Here is a 24,341-nt window from a genome sequence, read left to right on the forward strand (position 1 = left end):
TTTTTATGTTATATATCAGTGATTTGGATGATGGAATTGATAGTTTGGTTGCAAAGTTTGCAGATGATATGAAGATAGCAGGATGGGCAGGCAGTTTTCTGGAAGTAGAGAGGCTATAGAAGGACTTAGATTAGGAGAATAGGCAAAGAAATTGCAGATGGGATACAATGTTGGAAAGTGTTTGGCCATGCACTTTGGTAGAAGGAATGAAAGGGTTGAATATTTTCTAAATGGAGAGAGAACACAAAAACCTAAGGTGCAAAGGAACTTTGGAGTCCTTGTGCAGGATTCCCTAAAGGTTAATTTGCAGGTTGAGTCTGTGGTGAGGAAGGCAAATGCAATGTTAGCATTCATTTCAAAGGACTAGAATATAAAAGGACGGATGTAATGTTAAGACTTTATAAAGTACTGGTGAGGCCTCACTTGGAGGATTGTGAGCAGGTTTAGACCCCTTATTTTAGAAAGGATATATTGAAATTGGACAGGGTTCAAAGGAGGCTAATGAAAATGATTCCAGGATTGAATGGCTTGTCATATGAAGAGTGTTGGATGGCTTTGGGCCTGAATTTCCTGGAATTCAGAAGATTGGGGGGTGGGGGTGTGTGTGACCGCATTGAAGCCTATCGTATGGTGAAAGGCCTTGATAGAGTGGATGTGGCGAGGACATGGGAGAGTCTAGGACAGAGGACACAGCTGCAGAATATAGAGGTGTCCTTTTAGAACAGAGCAGAGGAGGATTTTCTTTCACTAGGGAATGGGGAATCTGTGAAATTCATTGCTTGTTTTTTATGTATATTTAAGCCAGAGTTTGATAGCTTCTTGATTGGTCAGAGCATGAAGGAATAAGGGGTGGGGGGGGGAGTCCAAGGCAGGAGATTAGGGCTGAGTGGAAAAATGAATCAGCCATGATGAAATGGCGGAGCAGACTTGATGGGCCAAATGGCCTAATTCTGCTCCTATATCTTATGGTTTTATAAATGGTTTTTTTCTATAACTGGGTCAGGAACTGCTTAATCTATACATCATTGCAATGTTAAATGATACTGTGAACACTCAAACTGGTGCAGTCTTTCATCTATTATATTGTTACTATTCTATTATGGATTATTGAGTATGCCCACAAGAAAATAAATTCCAGGATTGTATAAAATGACATATAAGTACTTTGATAATAAATTTATTTTGAACTTTTGAACTTTGAACTGGTTAACATGTACCTACCTGGATAAGAATAATTCTAAATTGGTAAAACTCCAGCCTTCTGACCAACCTTGACACTAAAGAATTGAAGATTTTAGAATGTGCTATTTTGACATTAATTAAATCATGCCTATTTATTCTGGCACTTGCTTCATTATTCACCCTTGTAGGATTGATGTAATTTCATGCTTGTGATAACATCTGCCCTCTTGAAGGTGAATTTGGACAGTGCTCCTGAAGTACATAGTCTGAATTACTCACCTGGAGATCTTCAGATAATTAAGACTCATTATCCCCAAGCTCCTAATCCACAGTCACTCCACCTTCACAATGTGCAGCTGGTCTCCTGATCCCCCTCACCAAATGCTGTTTCCCAAGTGAAGAACTTTCCCCTACTCTCCCTGGCCTCAGTCGTCTTTACAATCTAGCATTGTTGAGTGTAGCACTCGACCTTGTCCCTCACTCCCGCGTACTTTAGGTGGAGTACTGACACTCCCCTCCCTCCTCTGCTGCTTTTTGTTGAATTCCAAGTAAGGTCCTACCCTCTCTAACCATCCATGGCTGACTTCCTCAGCCTGGCCTCAGGAGAGTTGGATCAGGTACACACTGTCAATTACAAAAGTGTATAATAGCTAGTTCATGTTGGCACATGGCCAAGTGGTTAAGGCGTTGGTCTAGTGATCTGAAGGTCACTAGTTTGAGCCTCAGCTGAGGCAGCGTGTTGTATCCTTGAGGAAGGCACTTAACCACACATTGCTCTGCGATGACACCAGTGCCAGGCTGTATCGGCCCTACTGCCCTTCCCTTGGACAACATCGGTGGCGTGGAGAGGGGAGACTTTCAGCATGGGCAATTGCCGGTCTTCCATACAACCTTGCCCAGGCCTGCGCCCTGGAAACCTTCCAAGGCGCAAATCCATGGTCTCACAAGACTAATGGATGCCTAATAATGCATAGTTAGATATGAATGGGCCTCTGCCACAAGATTATATCTTGTGATATAATCATGCGGACAATTGATAGTCCACCATTTTAATGTCATTCCAGAATAACCATTACAAACACTGACATATCTGACCACGTGTTCCTCATATGTATCTATACCTATGGTAGAAAACTCCATTGAATAAATCTTTAGCTAAGTAAGGGGTGGCATATAGTATAGTGGTTAGTATAATGTTATTGCAGCACCAATTCCCGCCGCTGTGTGTCACTCTGCAGGTGAAGGAGCTGCATAAAGCACTGTCAGCTTACTCCAAGCAGCACCTGGGATCCCTGATTGGCTATCTGGCACAGATACCAGCATCCTGCTTCTCTTCAGTCTGACTTTCTCCAGTGGAATTTGAAGGTTCATGATAGTAGATTTCTGCCTGGTTCTTCCATACCTGTGTTCCACCCACTGCTGCCTTGTTTGACTGTTTGACTTAATGGTCCTTATGATGGACAGTATGACAGAAATATTGAGAAGACACTGAAACTCACTTTCAAGAGCTCTTTTTTTCCTGTTCTCAAGATTTATTGCTTATTTCTCTATTCTTTATTTTCTTTCTTTTTGTATTTGCACCCAGGTTTCCCACCCTGTTGGTGCGGTCTCTCATTGATTCTATTATGGTTATCGGATTTGTTGAGTATGCCCGCAAGAAGGTGAACCTCAGGGTTGTATGCAGTGACGCGTGTGTACTTAGATAATAAATTTACTTTGAACTTTCAAGTTCCCTGACAGTCAGTTGACCTACAGTGTGACTCTTGTCATAGAGCCTTGATACTCTAAGTACTCCACCATAGTTCAGTTGTTGAATTGTTTTATGTTTGGGAATAAAAAGACTGTACGATATTTTATTGTAAGGAGCAAGGTTCAAATTCTATTGCTTTATCTTTGTCAATATTTGCACAAGCTTGTCTCAATGCTTTATCCTAAATTAAATTTTCAACATACAATTACTTCCTCGAAAGTAAGTAATAAAATGATATAATTGATTAATGAATGCTTGGATTTACAACAATATAACCTATCACCCAGCACGAGTATCCAAAAACATTTAAAAGATTATATGTGCATTTTAATAAAGTAATTGAGGACCTTTTATGCAGAGATTTCACCTTGGTTGCTATGTTTCTCTTGCATAGTGGCTGAATATAGTGTACAAAATGACAGTCCACTGATGATGAATGGAATTTAGAATAATTTTCTTTAGACAATTTATAGTCTCAGATGTATAGATTATGTAAACAGACAAGAAGTAATAATTTTGATGCGTAGATATGTTTTAATGCTCCATTGTAAAATGTGACAGATAGTTTCCACAATTTTCAGTGTCACTGTTAGTAACAGCTTCCCTCTGTTCTTCCAATTAGCTATCAAGTTAGCTAAATAACTCTTCCTTCTATTCTTCCAATTAGCTATCAAATTTGGATATTTGATTTATAACAGTTTCCAGACAAAACTGCGGTTGTTTAACCACAAGTCAGCCAAAAGGTTGCTGGTTACTGACAGAATTACTGTAGAGCAGAAGTATCAGAGTGAACACTTTAGTACATTAATGGATGTTTTATCTGTGATAATGCTGTTCACTAACTGCTTATAGTTATTAACATAAACTTAAAGGAAAACAAACTTCCATTTACTAAGGCTAGCTTTAAAATAAATCCTCAATTTTGTAAATATCACTGTTTTAAAGAATTTTAAGCACATCACAGATTTCAGTTCCTGGCAAAAGAAAACCCAGATTTTCACAAAGGATTGTGACATGGGTCATGTATTTTTTTAGTTTTGACAGCAGACAATTTACATAAACATTACAGGAAATTTGTGCATTTCATAAAGATCAAAATATCTGATGCAATCCAACTAATAATTGATGTTTAAAATAAAACAGGATATCTTCCCACTCTTCAGCTGAAATGGTAAGTTGAATAAAACAATTGCCAAAAGAAATTCTCTGCTGTGCTCTACCTAAATTGTCAGATTCAATGAAGCAGTTGTATAGACAATGGACCCAGGATTCAACATACGCCGCTTCCAAGCTTAAGGCTAGGTCAAAAGAAAGTGCAGCTGTGGTTAAACCCTGGTCCATGATGCCCACTAGATTTTTTGTTTGGAATGTAGGATTGCATAAAGTAGCCCATAATTGACGAGAAGCTCGCATTTTCCCTGCCTCAACTAGTTACAACGAATTCGATTCAGCAGGATATCTCCACATTGTCTCTAGAACTAGCATTTTTGAAAAATAAAATGGACAGGAAATAGATTTTGTACAGGTCCATGTATGAAACTACAATGTTTCTGTTGAGTAGAAGCAAATGAAAGTTGAATGTGAAATAGTGATCACCCACAACACTGTACTGATGTGGCCCTCTCGACTGATTGTAGATGAAGTCCCTTCAGATGTCTGTTCTTTGGATTGTATTGCAGAAATCTCCTTATTGTTTGCAGTGGAGCTCTGTGTCTGAAAATAATTAAAATTTCAAAAGTAAGTTCTATCAATGAATGCAAAGGGGCACTTCCTAAGCATATCAGTATTGCACAGGAATATACGAATACCCAGAATATTGGAGCTTAAATGTTACATCTACAAAGGAATGTAAGAATTGCACTGTTGCGCAAATGATAAAAGATCGTTGACCAGTTAACTCTGCTTCACCTTCCACAGATGCTGCCTTGCCTGTTCTCCAGCATTTTCTGTTTTATTTCCTGATACATTTAATGTTACTTTATCATTATTGGCAAACTTAAGACTAATGCCTCACATACCCAAATCCTTAATATACCAACTGCCTGTTATGCTGGCACTTAGGGCAGCAATGAAGGTCTTCCATCTCTGTTTGTCCATACTGTTGCACACAAATGTAACAAGAGGAAATCTGCAGATGCTGGAAATCCAAGCAACACACACAAACTGCTGGAGGAACTCAGTAGGCCAGGCAGCATCTATGGAAAAGAGTACAGTTGACGTTTCGGGCCAAGACCCTTCAACAGGATTCTTCATTGCTGTTTCTGTAACAATTATTTGTTGACTAGTCAAAGTTGTTAGATCTGAGCTGAACCCCCAAACCTAGAGACTGGTAGACCATTCTTAGTCTGAATTCTACCCTTTGACCTGTTTGGTATGGATGACCCTACCAAGTGTCAAAGCACAAGGCCCTGGATCCTGTCAATATAGCTCTATGGGTGATAGAGGCACGCAAGCCTCCAAACCATGACAAGGTTGTGCTCCTCTTGGAGGAGATCTTTAACATAATTTATGAAAAATAAAATTGCCACCACTGACCCTATGGGAAACCTTGCACTCTTCCATCTGATCTGAAAATAAACTTGTATCCACCTTTCGTTTCCTATTAAACATGCAGCCACCTTGCCACTATTCCTTCAGTCCTTCAGGTTAAATTTTGATGACACAAAGCCTAGAATATGATATTTCCATTAGAACGTCTCATAGAATGTCTAATTTCACCATCGCAACATCAGTTGGATTCAACTTTGGCTTGGTGGGTGAAACCAGAGAGTGGTAGTAAATGGTTGTCTCTCTGATTGGAGGGCTATGACAAGTGGTGTGCTGCAGGGATCACTGCTGGGTCCATTGTCATTTATCATTTATATTAACGATGTAGACCAGTAGACAAAGGAGCAGAATTAGGCCATTCAGTGCATAGTGTCTGCTCCGCCATTCAAAAATAGCCCATACATTTTCCTCTCAAACCCATATTCTTGTCTTCTCCCTGTAACCTTTCACATCCTGACCAGTCTTGAACGTATCAACCTCTGCCTTAATTAAACCCAATGACGAGGCCTTCACAGCTGCCTGTGATAATGAATGCCATAGATTCACCACCCTCTGGCTAAAGAAATTCCTTCTAATCTCTGTTCTACATTTCTGTCCCTCTATCATGAAGCTGTCCTAGACTCTCTCACAATAGGAATCATCCACTCTATCTTGTCCTTTAAACATTTGATAGGTTTCAATGAGATCCTCCCTCATTCTTCTAAATTCCAGCAAGTAAAGGACCAAAGGCATCAATGGCTCCTCATATGATAAGCCTTTCATTCTTAAAATCATTCTCGTATATCTCCGCTGAACCCTTTCCAATGTCTGCACATCCTTTCTTGAATAAGGGGCCCAGGACTCCTCACAATACACCAAATGAGGCCTCACCAATGCCTTATAAAGCCGCAGCATTACGACCTTGCTATTATATTCTAGTCCTCTTGAAATGAATGCTAATATTGGATTTGCCTTCCTCAACACTGACTCAACCTGCAAATTAACCTTTAAGGAATTCTTTATGAGGATTTAAATGATAATATGGTAAACTGGATCAGCAAATTAGCAGATGACTCCAAGATTAGGGGTGTAGTGGACACCAAGGAAGGCTATCAAAGCTTGCAGCAGGAAAATGGACTGAAAAAAAATGGGAGATGGAGTTTAATGTAGACAGGTGTGAGGTGTTTGCATTTTGGGAGGACAAACCAGGGAGATCATGTGAATCTTAGGTCACTGAGGATAATGGTAGAATAATTGGATCTGGGAATAGAGATCCATGAAAGATAAAGATTAGATTTATTTGTCATAGGCATAATTCCTTGAAAATGGCATCATAGATAAATAGGGTTGTAAAGAAAGCTTTTGACACATTGGCCTTCATAAATTGGTATTTGTATACAGGAGAGGAAGTTGGATATGATGTTGCTTAGGTCAAATTTAGAGTACTGTGTGCACTACTGGTGACCTATCTACAGGAAAAGTATTAATAAGCTGGAAAGAGTAGAGAGAAAATTTACATGGATGTTCTTAGGACTTAGGGACCTTAATTATAGGGATAGGTTGAATCAATTAGGACCTTATTCTCTGGAGCACAGGAGAATGAGGAAGATTCTGTAGAGAGGTATAAAATTATGAAGGGTGAAATTTAGATAACGTGAATATATGGATTTTGGGATTCTAGAAATATAATTCAGAGGTTAATGGTGAAAGGTGAAATTTTTAAGGCAAACCTGAGGAGAGACTTCTTCATTCAGAGGGTGGAATCAGCTGTAGATGCAGGTACATTTATAACACTTAACAGAAGTTTGGATAGATATATGGATGAGAGACGTACAAAGGGCTGAGGTCCAGGTGCAGGTAGATGAGACTAGGCAGAAAATCTCATTGCACAGATTAGATGGGCTGAAGGGCCTCATTCTGTGCTGTAGTGCTCTTTGACTCCAACATAAAATCTATATTCCATATGGAAAAGCTTCTAATTTAGAAGATGTGTTTGTACAATCCCACATTGTTGATACTCTTATGAAAATATGTTACAGTTATGTTGTTCTAAGTTGACAGCACGATGGTGGTGCATCCAATTGGTGCTGCTGCTGAACTGCTCCACTGACCTGGGCTTGATCCAGACCTGGCGTGTTTTCCATGTGTGGAGTTGGAGTGCTCACATTCCAAAAGATGTGCTGGCAGATTCATTGGTGAACATAAATTGCCTTGGAGTAGGTGGACGGCAGAAAAACTGGGGGAGTTAATGAGTATGTAGGAGGAACAAGGTTTCAGAGAAGTAACAGTGGGAATTAAACGTAGGAATACTCTAATGTTGGCACATACTCAGTGAGCTGAACAGCCTTCCTCGTACCATGTCAGGAAATATGAACACTACTTTCATTCGGGTCAAAAGAATTGTGAGTTACTTTGTTGAAATTCATAGGTATTTAAATTAACCAATGACTGTAAGACAACAGAACATGAATTTAACAGTGGCAAACCTCAAACTAAATTCAGGATTAGAAGTACAATTTTCCCACAGTGCAGTTGGTTGTGAGAAATAACATTCCATCAATCCTACTTAATTCAATATTGATTAACTCCCTTAACAAACAGCTAGAGAAATATCTGCATATGTAAAGAATTTAAACTTTTAACAAATACACACAAGTACGGTTATTAAAATATTCTTGGGGACACAATGTTTTTAGTCATTTTCTGTCAGCAGAAAATGCACCAAATTATATTAATAATATTAAGTCCCTTTAGTCTATGCCTATACATGATCACGGAATGGATGGGGAGTTGGTGTGCGGTAGGCAGATAAGGAGTGGCTGCAGGGTGACAAGGTTTAAATACAAACGCCCAACCTCCCTCCAATTCACTTCTGGTTTCAAGGGCAGCTAATGTGAAAGGTGGCATAGAAACATAGAAATCTAGAAAATTGGTGCAGGAGTAGGCCATTCGGCCCTTCGAGCCTGCACCACCATTCAGTATGATCATGGCTGATCATCCAACTCAGAACCCTGTACCTGCCTTCTCTCCATATCCCCTGATCCCCTTAGCCACAAGGGCCATATCTAACTCCCTCTTAAACATAGCCAATGAACTGGCCTCAACTGTTTCCTGTGGCAGAGAATTCCACAGATTCACCATTCTCTGTGTGAAGAAGTTTTTCCTAATCTCGGTCCTAAAAGGCTTCCCCTTTATCCTCAGACTGTGACCCCTCGTTCTGGGCTTCCCCAACATCGGGAACAATCTTCCTACATCTAGCCTATCCAATCTCTTTAGGATTTTATACGTTTCAATAAGATCCCCCCTCAATCTTCTAAATTCCAACGAGTATAAGTCTAGTCAATTAACCTGCTCCGAAATTCAGGTAATTAATGAAGTTGTGGTTTTAATTGTATTTCTCTTATAATGCTGGCCAAGCTTGCTTCCCAAGAACACCTGAATCAAACAGCTATGAGCTTTTCCGGTATTGTTGGCAGTCTCTGAAATCAGGAGTAGTCTGTCAACAGCTGCTGGTTGACCTGTTAACCTTCCTGATCCCTGTGATTGAGTTTACCACACTATTTGACATCATTACTTGTCTCCTGCTGAACATTTCTCAGCATCTAACATTTCCCTCCAACAACTCTGATGTTTTTGAATCCAGACCAACACTCAGTGGACAATGTATTCTCTTGTACACTTGCTTGTTAATGCAAATATCTAATCAGCCAATCATGTGGCAGCAACTCAATGCATAAGAACACGCAGACATGGTCAAGAAGTTCAGCTACTGTTCAGCCCAAACAGCAGAATGGTGAAGAAATGTAATCTAAGTAACTTTGACTGTGGAATGATTTTTGGTAACAGATGGGGTGGTTTGAGTATCTCAGAAACTGCTGATCTCCTGGAATTTTCAAACAGAATAATGCCAAGAGTTTACAGAGAATGGTGCAAAAAAACAAAAAAAAAACAGAATCCAGTGAGCAGCAGTTGTGTAGGCAAAAGTCCCTTCTTAATGAGAGAGGTCAAAGGAGAATGGCCAGGCTGATAGGACGACAACAGTAACTCAAATAACCATGTGTTGCAACAGTGGTTTGCAGAAGAGCATCTCTGAACCCACAACATGTCGAACCTTGAAATGGATGGGCAGAAGACCATGAACATACATTCAGCAGCCATTTTATTAGTACCTCCTGTACTTAATAATGTTGCCACTGATTGTATGTTTGTAATCTCCGTAATTCCTGCCCATTCTGATGTTAGATGACTGCCTCAATCCAGCCCCACCTCTCCTTGCTGGCTGTATTGTAGTGCTAAAGAGCTGATATATTCTAGATGACTGTGGCTGAGAAACAGAGTCTACTAACGTTAACTAGACCCTGCCATAATCTCCAGTGAAGCCTAAACTGAATGTTATGGTCTAGTTAAATAATTCTATTTACAGGCTAATTTACTGAACACTACAGTTATCGATTCAATGTGGAGGATGAGTTAAGGTGACTTGATTCAATGGAACACTTTTACATCAAGTCCAATTCTTTATGATCCATTGCAATTTGTAAACCTTGTGTTCATTAACATGATTGTTATTATATTTGTTATTCTTAGTATGAACACTTATCTTTCCTTTTAAATTTATGTTACGATTTCTTAAGACTGTAAAAACATAGATCTGTTTCCTAGTACTTGTTCAAAATGCTTTTAAATTAAATCCAAGCGTGACACTGCATTTTGTAAGAATTCAAACTACTCATTCTAAGTCCAGGCACAATTATTGTGCTTAAAAAATAAGTTTGTTGTGAATTCCTTATTAATTGTTTACCTCTGTAATGCAGAAGTCTTGGGCAACCGATACATTAGAGCGTAGTCTCTGTGCCTGAGTAAAGAACATGGGAAAAAATTAGCATAAGGCAGATAAACAAAGTATATTGACAGCTGAAGTTGAAGAGACAGGATACTGTCCCAAAACCTGGGCGAAAACAGTCTTTGGGGAACTGGGTGATGATAATACATAAACCCACTGAGGTCAAAGAACCCTCAAATCTATTGAAGTTGGTGAGAACAGGTGACAGAGACACAAATGTGGAGCTTAGGCTCAATGCAATGGTCAGGAAAAGAAGTTGTGAGGCCTGAAGAGAAGATATAGGAACCTAAAGAAGCACACTCAACATTTTAAGATCAGCTTCTTCAGATTTCCATCAGATTTCTGAATGGTCCATGAACACTACCTCACCACTCCTCTTTGCATTATTGATTTATTTTATTGCTATTGTAACTTGTTGTAATTGTTTTCTGTCTTGCACTGTAATGCTGTCACAAAACAACAAATTTCACAACATACAATATATCAGTGATAAGTAACCAGATTCTGATTTGGAACCACTGATGGACAAAAGATTTGGATTTGCAAAGCCCAGGCCTTATTCCACAAGGCTGTGCTTACTTTTAATTAACTCTGTTGGGAGTGTTGAGTCTGGCTGATTTAATCTGTGTTGGCTGGGCAGTGCTGGGATTGCATCAGAGCTTGGTAAGTATGTTGAAAGAACCTGGTAGAGTAATTAAGTTCAGAGCAACGATATTGTCTTCACACCTAGAGGACTTCATGCAGTTAATGAGCTCTTAAAAGAGAGACTAAACTGGACTATTTTCTGTTTTTTCTTTCCTCTCTGAAAGTGATGTACGATTGACTACTGCAGAACACAGGCATTGGCCTGTTCTCACTCATTTAGACAGATATGCACACATTCAGGGCATTACAATTATAGATAAGTTATAGATGAGTTTTTTGATGAACTAATTCTCTCCTATTTGTTCTTTTGTGGCAAATGGAATATCTCTAAAGAAATGTACAGTATGGTAAGTGGAAGAATACATGTCATCATCTCAGGCCACTCCCTCAATCCAGATTGGTTCTATTACTTCTAGAATTGTCTCAATAATTCTTTAAGTAAGAATTAGTTGGAAGGACTAACAGTTATTCCCTAATTACCAAGTGATACTGTATCTGCTTTTGGTGCCTCTTCTGGCAGCCCAATCCAGCCACCACTCTCTGTATTTCAAACTTTCCCCAAAGATCTCTTTTAAATTTATGTATTTATTCAGAAATGCAGTGCGGAACAGGCCTTTCTGGCCCACAGAGCCGCATCAGCCAGCAGGCCACCTATTGAAGATCATAAGACCATGAGATATAGGAGCAGAATTAGGGCATTGGGCATTTGGCCCATTGGGTTGTCATGGCTGATCCATTTTTTCCCTCAGCCCCTATCTTCTGCCTTCCCCCCTTATCCCTTCATGCCCTCAACATCAAGAATCTATCAACCTCTGGCTTAAAGACTTGGCCTCCACAGCTGCCTGTGGCAATGAATTCCTCAGATAGAAATTCCTCCTCAGCTTCATCCTAAACAACACCCCTCTACTCTGAGGCTGTATCCTTTGGTCCTAGATCCCCTCACCAGAGGAAACCTCCCCTCCACATCCATTCTATCAAGGCCTTTCACCATTCAATGGTTTCCAATGAGGTCACCCCTCATTCTTCTAAGTTCTACTGAATACAGGCCCAGAGCCATCAAATTCTCTTCATATAACAAGCTATGTAATTCTGGAATCATTTCTGTGAGTCTCTATTGAACCTCTCCAGTTTCAGCACATCCCTTCTAAGATAAGGAGCCCAAATCTGCTCACAATACCAGACATCCCACCCTGCAAAAACTCATTTCAGGGAGGTAGCACCATCAATTTGCAGGAGACTTCCGGGAGAGGTGGGATGTCTGCAATAGAGTAGCTCCTTAGCAGCTGGTCAGCTAGTTTAAATAACGTTAGCTATGCTAATGAACGAATGACACCTGTTAAACTCACCTCAACATGTCTTTTACAGTCTTAACCCACCATGGGCAATAGAAAAGTCACTGTTGCAAACAGTGCAGCGAGCAACACTGTCATTATGTTGACCCCTATTAGGCAGGGATACACTTTAGTGTAGCCTGGGGTGACGCACGTTTTATTTTTTCTTTTTTTGGAACACTCTGCCACTCTGAGTTTTTTTGGAACTCTCTCACTCTTGCTCTTGCTCTCGCTCTCTCTCTCTCTCTCTCTCTCTCTCATGCTTGCTTTCTTGCTCTTGCGCTCGCTCTCACGCTCGCTCTCAAAAAAAATCAATTTCCAGAACATTGTATATAATTTGCGGGCATCAGGGAGCCCCTATTAATTTGCGGGAGACTCCCGGAACTTCCGGGAGAGGTGGGATGTCTGCAATACTCCAAGAGCTTTATAAAGTTTCAGCATTGCATCATTGCTTTTATATTCTAGTCCTCTGCAAATGAATACTGAGATCATATTTACCCTCCTCACCACAGACTCAACATGCAAATTAACCTTCAGGGAATCCTGCACAAGGACTCCCAAATTCCTTGTGCCTCCAATTTTTGTATTTTTTCTACATTTAGAAAATAGTCAACCCTTTCATTTCTTCTAAGAAAGTGCATGACCATACACTTTCCAATACTCTGTATTCCATCTTCCACTTCTTTGCCGATCCTCCTAATCTGCCTAAATCCTTCTGTAGCCTCTCTATTTCATCAGAACTACCTGCCCCTCCACCTATCTTCACATTGTCTGCAAATTTTGCAACAAAGCCATCAATTCCATCATCCAAATCGTTGACATATAACATAAGAAGAATCGGTCCTGACACAGACTCCCGTTGGACACCACTAGTCACTGGCAGCCAACTAGAAAAGACTCCCTTTATTCCCACTCTTTGCCTCCTGTCAATCAACCACTGCTTTATCCATGCTAGAATCTCTCCTGTAAGACCATGGACTCATAGCTTGTTAAGCAGCCTCATGTGTGGCACCTTGTCAAAGGCCTTCTGAAAATCCAAGTACACAACATCAACCGATTCTCCTTTGTCTATCCTACTTGTTATTTCTTCAAAGAACCACAACAGATTTGTCAGGTAAGATTTTCCCTTGCAGAAACCATGCAGACTGCAGCCTATTTTATCATCTGCCTCCAAGTTCATCGAAACCACATCCTTAACAATTGACTCCAACATCCTCCCAACCACTGAGGTCAGACTAACTGGCCTATAATTTCCTTTCTTCTGCCTGTCTCCCTTCTTGAAGAGTGAAATGACATTTGCAATTTTCTACTCTTCCAGAACCATTCCAGAATCTAGTTGTTCTTAAAAGATCACTACTAATGCTTCCACAATCTCTTCAGCCACCTCTTTCAGAACCCTGGAGTGTACACCATCTGGGCCAGGCGACTTATCTACCTTCAGACATTTCAGTTTCCCAAGAACTTTCTCCCTAGTAGTAGTTACTTCACACACTTTATGGCCCTTGAAAGCTGAAACTTCTACCATACTGCTAGTGTCTTCCACATTGATGACTGATGCAAAATACTTAATTCAGTTCATCTGCCATTTCTTTGTCTTCCATTAGAAACATAGAACCATAGAACATTACAGCACGGAAACAGGCCTTTTGGCCCTTCTTGGCTGTGCCGAACCATTTTTCTGCCAAGTCCCACTGACCTGCACCTGGACCATATCCCTCCATACACCTCTCATCCATGTACCTGTCCAAGTTTTTCTTAAATGTTAAAAGTGAGCCCGCATTTACCACTTCATCTGGCAGCTCATTCCACACTCCCACCACTCTCTGTGTGAAGAAGCACCCCCCCCCCCCATGTTCCCTTTAAACTTTTCTCTCTTCACCCTCCTTCCAATCCTATCACAGTGGGAAGGTTATTATTAATGTGGCTACAAATGATCACACTAAAAATACTCCTTGGAAAATTCCTGCACTGATATAATACAAAAAGATGGCTGCTACCTAATAAATAGAAATATTTTGCTCTGTACTAAGCAAAATGACTCTAGCTTGCAGAGAGTTTTTGATTGTGAATCGACTTAACTTTTATTTGGGCTTCTTGATTGCACACTTAGTTAAATGCTAAATCAATATTAAGGACAGTCATTCTCGCCCCACAATTTGAATCACTACTGTTTAGGCCAAAGCTATTATGAGTTCTGGGTTACCTCATCCTGGAAGAACCCAAACGCAGGAGGTTATTGATGAACAGGGTTGTCAATACATCATTCTATCACTTTGATCGGAATATCATGCATTTTATGAGCAGGACATATCAGGACATTTTTGCTTCAAGCAGATGCTAGTTTATGGATGTGGTTGGAACACAGAGAGTTGTGGAACACAAGTTTCAATGATATTATTGCATGTTGGCAGGGTTCATAACCCTTGTCCCATCCATTAACTTCAGCCATTTCTTGATGCAAAGTACAAGTGAATGAGAACTGGCTTCTATCCACGTGGGAAACTCAGAGGAAGATGAGGAGGATCACCCACTCTATACTCGCCTTGTAGATTATGCACATTGCAAATACATCATGATTTGTTATAATTTGTGGAAAAATATCAATCAACATTTGCTTGAGTTGAACTTAACCATGCTATATATATCTTTAGTTGAAGCCACATCCACCTTAGAAAAGACATCCGATAATTTTTAGATGTACAAAACTTCAATAAATACTAATACAAATCATTGCCTGGAAGAAATATGTGTAATTTCTTATGTCACATCAGTTGCTCCTGCATTTTTAAATCCTGACTAGCTGTTCTAAAAGGGGCTACAAAAATACTTAAAGTTATTAGCATCTGGTGATACCTCTTCTATAATGCACCTGTATTTGCCATCAGACTGCCTCCACTTTACATGCCACTCAACTCAGTGGCGTAGCTCGCTGGAAAAGGGTGAGGCTTCAGTTACCTACAGCAGAATAACTAATGCAGTCCATACCTCATTAGTTCCTCCCAAATAGGGTTGATGACCTAATTTCAATCACTTGATATTTAAGAAGTATTTTTTAGATATCTCTGAGCATGTGCTAAAATCACAACAATCAGTATTGCAAACTATATTAAATACTCTTCAGCATAGACTCCTGGAGTAGTGTAGCAGGGAAGGAGACTAACTGACCCTAACAGCTTCTGCACAGAACAACCTGGTTATTCACACTCTCCCCACTCATCATCCTAAAGTACTTCCTCAGTTCCCTTTTGATTGGTTCTCCCAAAGTTGTTTCTGCCTGCCTATGAGACAATGGATTCCAAATGCAGCACCTCTACTTCCCCAGGGCCTACAGAAATTTGCAACACAACAATTTTGATAGATGCACAGGAGGGAGTATCCCTTATGGATGCATCACAACTTTGTGTGGCAATTGTGCTGCCCAAGACTATAAGAAACCGTGGTGTTGTGGACATGACAAAAGCCAGCCTCTACTCATGGAGACTGTCAATAGTTCTTGCTGCCTCAGTAAAGCAACTGCATAGTCAAAGATTCCACCTACTCAAGACATTCTATATTTTGTCCTGATCATCAGGCAAAAACATACAAAAGCCTGAAGGCACATACTGCCAGGCTCAAGGACAACTTCCACTTCATTTGATGAGACTATTGAATGCACTTCTTGTACAATAGGCGTACTCTTGACTTTACAATCTATCACATTACGATCCTTGCATTTTATTGTCTGCTTGCACTGAGTTATGATTTGTAACTCCAAAATATAAAAACTAATTGAAATAAAAGCAAGCGGAGACCGGGATAACTTGTATACTTTGTTATTTCACTTCTAAACGAGCTGTGCACATATCACTTCGTGATGTGATGACATTTACGATTTATGTACTTTTACATATAATCCACACTGCAATATATAACAAAAATGCTTAATCAAACAATATATTTACAATACTACTCAATTATTACAAAATATTAAACACACAACACACTGCACTTTCTCTGTGATGGTAACACTTTATTCTGCATTCTGTTGTTGCTTTGCCCTTGTAAAACTTTGATGCATTAATGTGATGAAATTATCTGTAAGGGTAGCATGCAAAAGAATTTTTGTTATGTGTTACAATAAAAAAATAATTTACCAAATTTACTAATTTTCTAATATAGAATTTCCTTGAGTAGTCTTTGATAGTTTTGCCAATCCTTTCCAATATGTGGTCTCATGTCAATGACCACTGAAAATTAGTTTCCTTTTACTTTTCCTCCCATATCTCTTATGATTATCAAACCACTTGGTCTTCAACCTTCAACAACAAATCCACTTCTCCTGTTATCTTCATGTGACTGTAATCCCTCATCTCTGGAAGCATTCTTGTAACTTCCTTCCAAAGGTCGCACAACATATCAAAGGCCTTGGTAAACTGTAGTGCACAGAACTGGATACAGTACGATGGCTGTGACTGCACTAATATTTTATATGTGTTTATAATAACTTACTAGCTTTTGTACATTATTCTTCAATTTTCTACTCTCCATAAATATGATAACATCACAAATTCTGCAGCTTGTATTATAGCCTGCACAGTCATATTCACCCATCACCACAGGATCACTGACCTAGCTTATCTACCTTTTAATCAATGACTCAATTTTAACTTTCTCATGCTTTTTCTATTCCCTCCATAACCATCCCTCCCCAATCTAAAACATCCCTAGTCCAAAAATACTGAACTATCTGCAACATTATTTTCATTTCTGGTCTCAATAGCATACCTCATTTAAATCATCTCACCTTCATTTGTCCTGAGTTCTGGAATTTCCACCCTGCTACTTGCCTTCTTCTGCCCAAGATAATCCTTCAAATCTGCTGTAATGTCCCATTAGTTCCCCTATTGTCAACAATTGCCTGATAAACCCCCTGTGCAGTATATTGGAACATTTTATTGTTTTAAGGCACTATATAAATGCAAATTTTTGTGAGAATTTGAGGCCTTTGATTCCAGACATCAGTATTACAATTGTAATTGAACAAGGCTGCCACCTTGAGATTAATATCACAGGATTCACCGCGTTTATAAGAGACTTTCCTGATTATATTAACATCACACCTTACTCTTTAATCTGCCTGCTTAGTGCAAAGTGGGTGGACTGATTCCATGGTGAGTAATGTGCTACAAATATTCGATTACGTTTAATATTTTTAGTAATTATTTCAGTGGGAAAGAGAGCTGCCAGGAGTTATCAGAAGTGTTAAATCAAGCTCTCATTGTTTGAATGAACACATAGTTATTTTTAGCCATTGTTTTTGCTGTCTGTGCAGCAGACAAATAGGGTGATTGTTGATGTTCTCTATAAAGTGGAGCATCAATTTGCCATACCACAACACTGCTCCTTGCTTGCAAATTGCTTTGTGTCAGCATGGAAGAAATCCATGTGGCAAATAGTCCTGCAACTGCAAGTATGTAAGTACCTTTCGGAATGGAATATTACACTGATAATTGTCATAGAGAGGGAAGGGGCAAGTTGAAACTGGAGGATAGTTTCGTTCTTGTTCTCTTTGCTACTCCTACATTCCCTAGCACACAGAGACGTCATCAAGCACAAAACCTTTGCAAGGGTGTCATACCACCTGACCTCTATGTGAGGGGAATCCTTGCAGGTGAACTTGGAACATCTTCCTGTTCATTCCTTGCAAGTCTATAAGAACAGGCAGTCAAGAGAACTGGAGACCAAGCTAATAACTCACTCACTCACTCACTCAATTTCACTTGTGTAACAATGCAGAACACCTCTTGGCATTCATTCTTTGTGTGATAGGCACCGATCCATACCTCCCCACTGGGAGGATGGTGAAACCGGGCAATAGTTCAGCACACCTGGCAGGAGATGATTGCTGGGCCCATGGTGAAGGACAGACTTTTTTACTTTCCTCCATCTTCTGGCAACTGTCATTTTCAGCCACAAATTAAAAGCCTGCTGGTCTTTAGAAACTTACAGTGATCCACCAGGCTTCGGCCCAGGAGATAAAAGTGGTCCTATTTTGTCTCCACTTGACCTTTGCAAAGAATGTCCAAAAATAATTTACTGCCCAGTTTTCTCCCATTAGTTCCTATTTTTCCTTGTTTTTGTTACCATAAAAACTGCAATATCCCCTGTTCATGCACTCTGTGACAAAGTACTCCATCCTTTGACAAGCTCATTGCAGAGAGAAACAAATGTTCTTACTTGTTCTCTTGGTAGCTATAAGAAGAGGCATACTTTTTCTTTTCCTTTACTTTCCTATTAGCACTCACTCTTACTGGGCAGCAGTATTGGTGGGAATGCTCTGAAGATCAGACTTGAAGATGAATTGTTAACTGGGTTTTGCAGTATACATAGCTATACATGCTTGTCTCATTTACCTGCAAATTTGCTTCATACAGTGCTCTTCTACGTCAAGAATCTACCTTACAGCATTTCATTCTCCACTTTGATACGTTGTTTGAAGTACATTTATTATCCGGGTACATATATGTCACCATGTACAACCTTGCGATTCACTTCCTCGCAGGAATACTCACTAAATCCAATAACCATAACAGAATCAATGAAAGACTGTAGCAACAGGGCAGACAACTAGTGTGCAAAAGACAACAAGCTGTGCAAATAGAAAAAGAACAAAATAAAATAGTAAACAAGCAAACAAGTAAATAAATAAGCAATAAGTATCGAGAACATGAGATGAAGAGTTCTTGAAAGTGAGTCCATAGGTTGTGGGAACTTTTCAATGAAGGCGGAAGTGAAGTTGAGTGAAGTTATTCCCTTTGGTTTAAGAGCCTCATGCTTGAGGGGTAATAACAGTTCCTTAATCTGGTGGTGCAAGTTCTGAGGCTCTGTACTTCTTCCTAACGGCAGCAGTGAGAAGAGAGCATGACTTGGGCGGAGGGGCTCAATGCTCCGTGTAGATGTGCTCAATGGTGGAGGCAGGGTGTCTTTACTCATGATGGACTGGGCCGTATCCACTACTTTTTGTAGTATTTTCCATTCAAGGATATTGGTGTTTCCATATCAGGCTCTGATTCAGCCAGTCAATAGGCACACACCCATAGAAGTTTGTCAAAGTTTTAGATATCATGGTGAACCTACGCAAATTTCTAAGGAAGTAGGAGAGCTACCATGCTTCCTTTATAATGGCAGTTACGTGCTGGGCCCAGGACAGATCCACTGAAGTGATAACACCGAGTAATCTAAAGTTGCTGACTTTCTCCACCTCTCATTCTCCAAGGAGGACAAGCTCATGGATCTTTGTTTTTTTTTATTTATTCATTTACAGGATGAGGGCATGATCAGCTAAGCCAGCATTTATTGCCCATCTCTAATTGCCCTTGAGAAGGTGATGATGAGCTAGCTTCCTGAACCACTGCAGTCCCTGAAGCACAGATATACCTACGGTGCTGTCAGGGAGGGAATTCCATGATTTTGACCCAGTGACAATGGAGAAATGATGATATGTTTCCATCTGGATGGTGACTGAGTTGCAGGGGCTTTTCCAAGTGGTGGTGTTCCCGGGTATCTGCTGGTCTTGACCTCCTAGATGGTAGTGGTCGTGGCTCTGGAAGGTGCTGCCTTTGGTGTGTTGTTGCAGTGCACCTTGAAGATAGTACACACTATTCGTCAATGGTGAAGGGATTGGATGGTTGTGGAAGGGGTACTAATCAAGTGGGCTGCCTTGTATTGGATGGCGTCAAGCTTCTTGAGTGTTGTTGGAACTGCACTCATCCCGACGAGTGGTGAGTATTCCATTACACTCCTGATCTGAGCCTTGTAGATGATAGACAGACTTTGGGGAGTCAGGAGGTGAGTTACATGTCGCAGGATTCCTAGCCTTTGACCTGCTCTGGTAGCCATGGTGTTTATATGGCTAGACCAGTTCAGTTTCCTGTCAGTGGTAACTCCCGGGATGTTGATAGTAGGGGATTCAGTGATAGTGATACCATTGAATGTCAAGGGATGATGGTTACCTCTCTTGTTGGAGATGGCCATTGCCTGGCACTTGCGTGGCTCGAATGTTACTTGCCACATGTCAGCCCAAGCCTGGATATTGTGCAGGTCCTGCTGCGTTTGGGTATGAGTTGCTTCACTATCTGAGGAGTCACGAATGGTGCAGAACATTGTGCAGTCATCTGCGAGCACCCCCACTTCTGACCTTATGATGGAAGGAAGGTCTTTGATGAAGCACCAGAAGATGGTTGTTCCTAAGACACTTCCCTGAGGAATTCCTGCAGTGATGTCCTGAGGATGAGATGATTGACCTCCAACACCACACCATCTTCCTTTGTGTCAGGTATGATTCCAACCAGCAGAGGGCTTTCCTCCTAATTCCCATTCTAACGCACCTTGATGCCATACTCAGTCAAATGCTGCCTTGATGTCAAGCGCTATCCTTTTCCTAAAGTCAATAATCAGACCCTTGATCTTGCTGACATTGAGTAGGAGGTTGTTGTTGTGGTACCACTCAGCCAGATTTTCAATCTCCCCCCTGTATGTTGATTCATCAGCACCTTTGATTCGGGTAATGACAGTGGTGTCATCTGCAATCTTAAATATGGCATTGGAGCTGTGCTTAGCCACGCAGTCATAAGTATAAAGTGAGTAGAGCAGCGGGGAAAGCAGACAGTCTCATGGTTCACCTGTGCTGATGGAGATTGTGGAAAAGATTTTGTTGCCAATCTAAATTGACTGGGGTCTGCAAGTGTGGAAATTGAGAATCCAATTGCATAAGGAGCTATTGAGGCCAATGTCTTAAAGCTTATTGATTATTTTTGAGGGGATGATAGGTTTGAATGTCAAGCAGTTGTTGATAAAGAGCATCCTGATGTATAAATTGTTGCTGTCCAGATGTTCCAGGGTTGAGTGAAAATCTGATGAAATGGTACCAGTTGTGCCAGTAAGCAAATTGGAGTGATTCCAAGTTGGTTCTCAGGCAGGAGTTGATATGTTTCAACACCAACCTCTCAAAACACTTCACCACATTCAACAGATATGACTGTTGTTGTTGGAGGTTGGTATTAATTGTCTATCTCTAATGGCCTCTGAAATGAAGAGGCGATTGAGAATTAACTGCATAAGTGGATTCTGAAATAACATAAAGGATATACTGGCCTAGGACAGCAGATTTCCTTCCCTGAAGGACCATACAGGCAATCCCCAGGTTACAACAGGATTCAGTTACTGAGAACTGCTCATAAACTATACTGTTGACATGCCAGAAATGAACAAAAACAATGTGTGGGAGAAGATGATAGAAACAGCAAGCAGGAGTGGGAAGAATGTCTGCTAGCTGGCCTCATGACTCAGTGAGTGAGTTGGTGAGTCTGCTTTAACCTTATCCCCCCCACCCCCAGCTCTGCTCAGCTCAATCTAACCCCAATTAGTGGGGAGAGAAGGTGTAGTGACCCCGACCCAACCCACCCCCCCTCCACCGGCTTTGCATGGCTCAATCCAGCCCCTGATTATGGGGAGAGAAGGGGTAGTGACCCCCAGTCAAGTCACTTTTTATTGTCATTTTGACCATAAGCTGCTGGCACAGTACACAGTAAAAACAAAACAACATTCCTCCAGGACCATGGTGCTACATGAAACAACACAAAACTACACTAGACTAAGTGAGACAACGCAAGGTTACACTAGACTACGTAAAATAACACAAAAACTACACTAGACTACAGACCTACACAGGACTACATAAAGTGCACAAAACAGTTCAGGGCAGCTCAACCCAGACCCTGGTTGGTGGGGAAAGAAGGTAGGTGGAAATGAGTTGTTTCCACCCAGCAAAAGATCCCTGCATCAGCTGGGACTTCCAAGCCCATCCGTTCGACATGTTTCCCCAATGTTCAGTTTCATGTATGGGCTGTACATAGTATGTCAGGCATCAGTAACCATAGGAAACCCTTAAGAGTTTACAAAGTTTCAGCATGACATCTAAAACTTTGACAGACTTCTGTAGATACATGGTAGAGAGTAAATTGACTGCCTGTGTCACCAGGATCAGAAAATCCTAATTAGGATCATTATTTTATTTCTTTTTTTGTATTTGCAGAGTTTATTGTCTTTTGCATATTGGTTTGTTTGTTCTCTCCTGTTGGGTGAGGTCTTCCATTGATTCTGCTGTGTTACTGCTAGAAAATGAACCTCACGGTTGTATACGGTGACAGATATGTACTTTGAGAATAAATTTACTTTGAACATTGAACTCTTGTACTTCACTCTTCTATCATTGACTGTGCCTTTGCCTTTTTCTTTGCTCATGACTTCCAATTAATGGTATAGGCTTTCTCCATCTGAGACTTTGCAAAAGTATAAATTATTGAATTAATGAGGTTGGAACTAGAAAGTTTATTTGAAAGAATAAAGCTAGACAAATCCTCCTTCTGTTTGCTCAATGATTTAAAAATAACCTTAAGAATAATTTATATTCACTCTAGGTGATAAGGTTCTTCTCTCTGAACATTTACCACTTGGAAAAATGCTATCAATATTTCAGTGCATGTATTTGCATGTGTGATTTGATGGATATTTAATACAAAATGTTTTTCTTTCACTTGCATTTTCAATTCCATTATATACCTATATTATTATTTATTATGTTTCTTTTTAGGAAACAAGTGGGTACTGATATTTATACTTCAAGTCAAATATAACTGAATATAAATTGTGTATAAATATTCCATTCTGAATGCAGAACAAATAATGCACTTTGCCATATGTCTTTGTTAAATCTTTCTCATTTCAAGAACCTGACTTTTACCTGGTGGCACTTAAACCACTTAAACTGTTCTTTATTATTAAAGAACAGTTTTATTCTGAACACATGATGAGTGTGGGCAATGTGGCTAAATTCTTTTTTGAGTATATGGAAAGGCAAATGTTTTTACTTAATCAGGCTTCAAGTCCCAGAATAAGTCACAGTGAACAACAGGCTAGCTTCAGCAAATTATTAGGTCCTTGGACATCACAATAACCATGCAACAATTCTCCTTTTGATCATAACATAGAACAGAAACACAAAACAATTAAGCCAGCAACTACTTATTGCAGTGCAAAAAATACTAGAGGAACTCAGCAGGTTTGGCAGCATCGATGGAAATGAATAAACAGTCAACGTTTCATGTGAGGCCTTTCTTCAGGACTGGAAAGGAAGGGTGAAGACTGCAGAATAAAAAGGTGGGGGAGGGGAAGGAGAACAGTTGGACGGTGATTGGTGAAGCCAGGTGGGTGGGAAAGATAAAGGGCTGGAGAGGAAGGAATCTAATAAGAGAGGAAAGTGGACCATGGGAGAAAGGGAATGAAGAGGGGACTCATTGGGAAGTGATAGACAAATGAGAAGAGGGAAGAGGCCAAAGTGAGGAAAAGAAGGGTAGAAGGGGAGGATTTTTTTACAGGAAGGAGAAATCGATATTCATGTCATCAGTTTGGAGGCTACCCAAATGGAATATAAGGTGTTGCTTCTCCATTCAGAAGGTGGCTTCATCTTGGCATATGAGGAGTCCATGGACCAACACATTGGAATGGGAATGGGAATCGGAATTGAAATGTTTAGGCACCAGGAAGTTCTGCTTTTGCAGTTTAGTAATTTTGGCTACTTTGCCAGAATTATTGGTGATTAGATATGTTCAAGCAAGTTGAAATGTTACTGAATGTCTTATGTTAGCCCTTCAGAAGTTTAAGAGGGAGATGCAAGGATGCCATTTTAGAAAAGGTGGCATCCATCATTAAGGATCCTCACCTTCCAGGATGGGGTGTATATGCTGTCTAGGGAGGGGTAGCACCTCTGGTGGGGGGGCCTGCCGTGCCCTTTTTCAGGGGACTTGTCCACCTTTGGTCCCCACCTGGCACTCAGCTCTCACCTGTGGCTCCAAGTAGCTGTAGCATGCGCAGCGGCCACACCCCGGTAAACCGTCTCGGCAGACGGGCCAAACCAGGTGAGGGTAGCCAACGGGTCCTCGACCCTCGGTGAGGTAGGGGATTTGCCTATCCCAGCATGTGAAGTCGGGCCCTGGCAGATGGAGCGGAGGAGACGGATTAATGGTCC

At 40.5% G+C, this 24,341-nt stretch overlaps 1 protein-coding gene across 1 annotated transcript in view; it reads right to left on the reverse strand.

The window, feature by feature from the left end:
* Positions 1-3,191: 3,191 nt before the first annotated feature.
* Positions 3,192-24,341, reverse strand: part of gfra1b (gdnf family receptor alpha 1b) — a 283,307-nt gene continuing 262,157 nt past the window's right edge. The window contains exons 8-9 of the mRNA XM_072239804.1: positions 10,260-10,313; positions 3,192-4,645 (exon numbers count right to left, since the gene is read on the reverse strand). Of these exons, the coding sequence (XP_072095905.1) occupies positions 4,472-4,645; positions 10,260-10,313 (228 nt within the window). The 3' untranslated portion in view covers positions 3,192-4,471. The remainder of the gene's footprint in view (positions 4,646-10,259; positions 10,314-24,341) is intronic.

This window comes from Mobula birostris, chromosome 21 (assembly GCF_030028105.1).
Source record: "Mobula birostris isolate sMobBir1 chromosome 21, sMobBir1.hap1, whole genome shotgun sequence".
NCBI lineage: Eukaryota > Metazoa > Chordata > Chondrichthyes > Myliobatiformes > Myliobatidae > Mobula > Mobula birostris.